Source organism: Grammomys surdaster, unplaced genomic scaffold (assembly GCF_004785775.1).
Source record: "Grammomys surdaster isolate TR1022 unplaced genomic scaffold, NIH_TR_1.0 100, whole genome shotgun sequence".
Lineage (NCBI taxonomy): Eukaryota > Metazoa > Chordata > Mammalia > Rodentia > Muridae > Grammomys > Grammomys surdaster.
In genome coordinates this window covers 3,750,080-3,756,645 of record NW_021604579.1, presented here as the reverse complement: position 1 = coordinate 3,756,645, position 6,566 = coordinate 3,750,080, and the positions used below count along the sequence as shown (strand labels likewise).

The 6,566-nt window shown below is 54.4% G+C and overlaps 1 protein-coding gene across 5 annotated transcripts; it reads right to left on the bottom strand.

Annotated features, from left to right (window-relative positions):
* Positions 1 to 840: 840 nt before the first annotated feature.
* On the bottom strand, positions 841 to 4,422 carry Artn (artemin). 5 transcript variants are annotated; one of them, XM_028787908.1, is made up of 5 exons: positions 4,034 to 4,422; positions 3,665 to 3,901; positions 2,270 to 2,777; positions 1,816 to 1,954; positions 841 to 1,723 (listed from the first exon to the last, which is right to left on the bottom strand). In XM_028787908.1, the coding sequence occupies exons 3-5, from the start codon at positions 2,327 to 2,329 to the stop codon at positions 1,248 to 1,250; spliced, it is 675 nt and encodes a 224-aa protein (XP_028643741.1). In that variant the 5' UTR covers positions 2,330 to 2,777; positions 3,665 to 3,901; positions 4,034 to 4,422; the 3' UTR covers positions 841 to 1,247. The 5 variants fall into 5 exon arrangements, with proteins under 5 accessions (XP_028643741.1, XP_028643757.1, XP_028643735.1 ...); XM_028787924.1 differs by having other exon boundaries at positions 1,812 to 1,954; positions 2,270 to 3,020; positions 3,665 to 3,814; XM_028787902.1 differs by having other exon boundaries at positions 2,270 to 3,020; positions 3,665 to 3,814.
* Between the last annotated feature and the right edge of the window lie 2,144 nt (positions 4,423 to 6,566).

The window sequence follows — 6,566 nt, the reverse complement described above, 5'->3', positions numbered from 1 at the left end:
CAGGCTAGCCTAGGACTCAATATGTAGCTAAGGATGCCCTTGAATTTCTGATCCTTCTGCTTCTGTCTCTTGAGTGCTGGTATTGTGGGTATGTGCCACTACACTCTGTTTATGTGGTGCTGGGAACCAAACCACGGGCTTTGTGCATGCTAGGCAAGCATCCTACCAACTGAGCTACATCTCCAGCCTTACTTCTGCATCTTTAGTGTCTACATAGTAGCTGACAGCTCATTGTCACTGTTTGCTGGGTGAATAAATGGTTATGCTTGTTCATCACCCAAAATTCATGCTCTGTTGAGACCCTCAGCCCTTTCCTGTGTTCCTATCCTCACAAAGCTCGGTGCTTCCTTCCTGTGAACCAGCACCCTTTTCGCCCCTACCCTGGCCCCTCTCCCATCCTTAGCCCTTCTTCAGATATTCTCTTGCCCTGGGTTGCTTCAGGGATTGACTTGTAAGTAAAGCAGCATGTATACCTGTCAGGGAGTCTTCAAGGTAGGTCCTTGCATGGTAAGACACCGACATTGATGGAGTGGGACAAAACATGCTTTTCTGTGTCTTTACCCACTAAGCAGGGGTCTCAAAGGTGCCAGCGGTCACAGGGTGGCCTTTCTCCAAAGAAAGCTATATTGTTTATTTCCCACAGGTAACCCAGGCCCCAAGTACTGAGGACTGTGCATCTTTGTCACCTATGTGTGCCTCCCATCCACCTCAGAGCCACCTGAGGGGCAAGAAGTAGGTAACACTATGATTGCTGAGTCAGTGTAAAATGCGGATGGGGGCACATCTTCATCTAGCTTCTTCTACCCATCCTCCATGTCCAGGAAAGGATCTGACAAACCAGCAAAGTAAATAAATAATTTAGAAATAATAATAAATAGGGCTTCGGCTTCCACAAGTGAACACAAGGCTGGTTTCAGCATAGGCTGGTCCAGCAACTCAACTACAACATGTATCTCCTCAAAATTCATTCCCCAGGATCTAGGGCCATTTCTGGATTCTTCCAGAGGAGTTCTCATTATCTGAGGTTTCTGCTGTCTGTAGAGCTGGGATCCATGAACACCTTGAGACTGTTGGTCAGTGGTTCTGTCATCTTTCCAGGCTCTATGTCTGTCACTCATCGGTTTGGGAGCTGAGCTCTGCAGCCTCCATTTCCTGCTGAGTTGAGGCTCCCGGCTAGTGAGGCCCAGAGGGGCTGTTCCAGGTAGGGCGACACATGGGTCCAGTGTGCAAAGGCTTGGAGATCATCCTCAGCCCAGACAGCCGCAGGCGGTGGCGGAGAGGTGGTCCACGGTCCTCCAGGTGCTGTTCACGTCCATGAAGGAGACGGCCTCATAGCGAGTGGGCCGGCAGCAAGGCTGGCTGATCGGCCGGGACCCGGGAGGCGACCGCAGGGCTCCGGCGCCCAGCAGGCTGGCCAGGCTGAGATCGTGCGGGGAGCGTGCTCGGCGACACGAACCGCTGCAGAAGCGGAAACGTATCAGCTCGTCGGAGCTGTGGCCCAGGCCGAGCGCGCTCACCGGCACCAGCTGCGAGCGCAGGCGGCAGCCGCGCGCATCTGTGGCCCGTGCGCGGCTGCTCCGGGTTCCTGCACGCGCCGCGCGCGCCCCGCGGAGCGCAGCGGGAGGAGACTGGAGCGCGGGACCTGGTGGCGGGGGTGCGGGCTGAGGAGACTGCGGCGGTGGTCGCAGGGCTCTTTCGCTGCACAAATGCGCAGTGTGTCCCCCTGGAATGAGACTCAGTCACTTTCGGAGGTGTGGGTGAGGGGTGTCTAGAGCTAGCCTCGCCCCTGCCCCGCCCTGTCGCGCTCTCACCTACCAGGCAGGTGGTCCGTGGGGGGCGCCAGGACCGGCGACGGACCATCGCGAGCAGCGGGACTGCGGGACATCGAGTCCAGAGAAGCTTCTGTGACGCAGCTCAGCAGGGCTAGAGCAGCTAGAGTTGGCCACAAGGCTGGCTGCACAGAGAAAAGTGGAGACTCAGGGAGGAACAGGGCATTCCTGGGGGGAGGGGGTGTCTTGTCTTGCCTAGATCAGAGACTGATCTAGTCGGGCTCCTAGCTGGGTGGCAGACTGTAAGGAAGGGCTCAGGTTTAATAGGCATTTGCTTCTCCCTGGAGCCCAGGGGAGGGCACTGACCATCCTGAGAAATCCCGTTCCTTTCCTCCCTCTTGGCATTTCCCCTTTTATATCTGACCCCTGCCGGCCCAAGCCATGCCCTACTCTCTTTTTTCTAATTAAAGCCAGCCGAGAAACGCAAGGGAACGACTCACCTGCCATTTAGGCCGGAGGCAGTGGGATAATGCAGTAGGCTCTCCAAGTCCCAGTTCCATCGCTTTCAACTCCAGGAGCTCCCATCAGCCTCCGTGGACCCGTTTCCCCACCCTCTTCCTGAGGCAACTTGCAAATTGAAAGATGATTAGTTATCTTTTGGGGTATTCCTCTTTCCACTTCAGTCTCTCAAAGCTACCCTGGAGTTTGGAGTAGCTAGAGTCAACTCGGAAGCAGTAGCTGCATGGAGAACCTTGCTCTGTGCTAGATGCTCGGCAGGACCTCTTCCGTCACGATTCCACAGGTCAATGGCTCATTTTTTCCAGATTGGCAAACAAGGCTCAGCTGAGCTCAGAGATCCTCTAAGGTCACAGGGGGGAGACTCACACAGCGGTGGTCCTGTCTTCTAAGACCCTTCTGCTCTGTACTTCAGGGCTGAAGGTACCAGCGTGGCTGGACAAAGTAGTAACTTGAGCTCCCTCGGCTCCATACTCAGCCTTCACTCCATACCTCAGGGGAGGAAGCAGAGCCCTGGAGAATTTGAGTGACAGTTGGTCACTGGGTTATCTGATGACCGGGAGCCTAGGGCTCCTGCAATCTTTGTTCTGGACCCAGTGTCACTTGAGTTCTCTCTTATGTCCACAGATGTGTCCCAAGATCTTGCCTATAATCTGGGGAAGTGATGGTCCTTCTGAAAACACAGGGCCTGGACCATGGCTTCCTGTGGCCACCAGGGGGCAGAGCTTGTCAAGCCTGCGGACTTAATGGGAGGGGGCTTTTGCACACGCTCTGCACATTTAGGTCTGAGCCATTCCCAGGAGGACCAGTTAGTCCTCCACACCAACCTGGTCTCAGAGGGCCGAACCACTCTGAGAGCCAGCCCCAGCCTGAGCCATCTGCCTTCTGTGGACCTGACACCCTAGCCTTGCTCCTAGGAGTTTCCTCTGTGAACCATCTTTTCTGACCTCAGCGTGCACCACCAGTTTTTGTGAACCACCGCTCAGGGATCCCTAGAACTTCCAAGAATTCTCATTAGCTAGTCTCTTCTTGGGTCCCAGATGTAACCCTCCATCCTTCTGCTTGCACACAGAATGCACGGGGAAGGGGAGCAACATAGGACGACTCCAGGTTAAGACACACACCTCTCAGGCCTTTATCTAGGAAGTGGTCCTCCAGAGCTAGGTGCGGCTAACTAGGTTCAAATCCCTAGAGACCAGGCTGGTTACTATTCTCCCAGATGGAGGGAAAGTCAGGCAAGGCAACCTTAGGGATATTGCGCTAGGGGGAGCCTAGGAGCAAGTCCCTTGAGGACAGCTCTGACCAGTTTCTCCTTTCTTACCATTTGGATATTTGGTCCTTCAGCCCTCGCCACCCCTATCCACCAACCCTATACTCACCAAAGTAGTCCTCCTCCGTATCCTTCTAGGCACCTTTCCTGGGACCAGTGCTGGGCTTTTCCCCGAAGCTCAAATGGATCATGCACGGAGTTGTGCACCTGGCAGCGCCTCTTTTAGTTAAAAGTGGGGCCTTGGCAGCCAGTCTGTGTCCTGTGGCGGCAGCGGGAGCCTCACGTTACAGTCAGCCAGGAGGGTTAACACAGTCCAAGAGGCTAGCGACAAGAGGAACTGGAGGGGCTGGGAGGGGCAAAGAGCTGCGCTGAGGGCCCAGAAGAGAGAGGCTGAGAGAAAAGGGGGAGGAAGACCTTTCTGCCCTTTCTCCTGCCCTTTGAGCGTCCATCAAGAGGATGGGCAAGAAAGCTGGCTTACCTCGGGTGCAGGGCTCCAAGCCCCAGTCGCAGCGAGAGCTGGGGCCCGAGGGACTTGTTGCTGGCAGAGCCCGCGGGCTGCATCTGGGGGCCGAGCCCAACTCCATCCCTCAGCAGCCTCCTGCCCGCCGCCGTCCGGTGTCAAATTCCAGCCCCAGCGTCACCAGATCCCGGGGTGGGGCCCAGAGCGCCCCCGCCCCGCCCCACCTTTCAGGGCTCACCTGGCCGCACCACCCTCCGGATCCGGTCCTCGCTGGCTAGGCTAGGTCCCCCTAGGTGGGGGGCTAGAGATTTGGAGAAGACCCCAGGAGGCAGAGTAGAGATCGCGGGCTGCAGCGAGGCGAGGCGAGGCGCTGAAACTGGGAATTCAAAGTTGGTAGTCACGCAAAGTAGGGAACTGGGAGGCCTGGCTGAGGGCGGGAAAGAGCGAGGGAGGGCGGCGAAGGAGGGGCAGCCTGGAGGAGAGTTCCTGCTTGGGCTGTGCAGACATGGAGGTTCTGGATAGCTACTCTGCATCCTCAAGTGGTGGCTCTGGGACCCCCAGAAGGCTCAGCTGCCTCATAGCTGCCACAGTCCAAGGATCGTCTGCTTGCTCAGTTTCAGGGCCGGGGCCTCAGAGGGACTCACACACACCCTCCCAGTGAAGGCAATGAGTGATAGTGTGTGGGACCAGGGATGAAGAATCAGAGGAGCTCGGAGTATTGAGCTGGAGTTTAAGGCAATTTGACAGGTGTCTGGAGGTTGGTCGATGGCCACGATCAGAAAAGTTCTGCTAAATGGTCTGGAGCTCATCACGAAGATGCTGAGGAACAACTGACCTAGTCTGAGTGTGGTCAGACACGCATTTTCGTTGAATGACTGCACTAGAGAGAGTATGGTTTTGAGACAAGCAAGACAGAAGAGGGGTGCAAGCTGCTGGGGACAATAGGATAAACCCTGAGCAGGGGTATGGGAAGTTGGGGTTCCGGGACCCAATCCCCAACATTGCCTTTGCCTGACTGGACAAGGTGAGGTGGTAAAATGGACAAAGGTGTGCCTTTAACTTTTAGCCTGGGTGACCACAGAAGGTTGAATTCTAGGAACTGGCTCTCCCTGGGAGAGGTTCAGATGTGGGGGTGGCGGTTTGGGGGGGTGGCATATGAAGCCAGTGTTAGACATGCTGAATTAGTCTGTGGACTCTCCTGATAGAAATGCCACAGAAGGCTGGGCGGTGGTGGCGCAGGCCTTTAATCCCAGCACTTGGGAGGCAGAGGCAGGCGGATTTCTGAGTTTGAGGCCAGCCTGGTCTACCGAGTGAGTTCCAGGACAGCCAGGGCTACACAGAGAAACTCTGTCTCAAAAAACAAAACAAAAAAAAAAAAAAAAGAAAGAAAAGAAAGAAAAAGAAATGCCACAGAAGCAGCTGAATTTATAGCCAGGAGTAAAGTGAAGGCAGTTGGGCCAGTGATGGCAATTTGGTATTTACCAACCAATACACACAAAATCAGATAGGTGCTGGGAGTGAGGAAGGGTGCCCAGGGAATGCGCATGGACTAGATGTACCCTGGCTATGTACCAGTACCTCTATGGACCTTTAAGAACTACCCACATCCCAGGTTTGAATCAGAATCTTGGGGTGGGCAGGTGTAAATTTCCAGGTCTTCACCTGTGATTCTGGCACATAGCCAGAGTTCATAACCACTGATTTTGAGAGAGCAGTTTTGTGCAGTGCTTGAGGCTGAAGTCTGTGAGGGCTATCCTCAGACGCCATAGGACTATATGGGGCACAGGGGACAGCATGGATAGACACATGACACAGGCACTGAACAGCTTGCCCTCTTTTCTCATGTAACTGGTTGTTGAATTGAGGTGGTCTTTTCAGCTAGGGCTCTCACTGTCAGGCATGTAGCTGAAGCTCTGTGTCCCACTTACTGCCATAGTGGCCAGGGCCCGACACAAAGCTACCGCCACCATTACAGGTCAGGGTAGATCTCTGATTCTCAGATTGACCTGGAGTTGCTTTAAGAGGGGTCAGATTCCAGAGTTCTAAAGAGGTGAAAAGGGGCAGGGATGTCTTTTCTAAAGTTACCAGGGGTGTCTAGGGCTGGGTTGGGGGCTGTCCTATTTTCTGTTGAAGTGCAAATGGGAAATGGCCATATTTATTTCTAAGGGGAGCCATGGATGACAGGAATGGAGGTCTGTGGGCTTCTCTGTGTCTGTCTGTCTGTCTGTCTGTCTCTCTTTCTCTGTGTGTGTGTGTGTGTGTGTGTGTGTGTGTGTGTGTACCACAGGAGCCCTAGAGGTCAAAAGGGGACATCAGATCCCCTGGAACTGGAGTTACAGGTGATTATGAGCCTCCAGGTAGGTGCTAGGAATTGAACCAGAGTCCTCTGCAAAAACAGTAAATACTGTTAAACCACTGAGCTGGAGGGCTCAAAGGTCCTGCATTAGACATGAGAAGTGAGAGAGACACAGGTGTCCATGGGCTGCAGAGAAGCCCCTTAAGTTCAGTAGTTTCTGTTTCTTCCAGAGAAGTGAGAGAGAACAACAGGAGG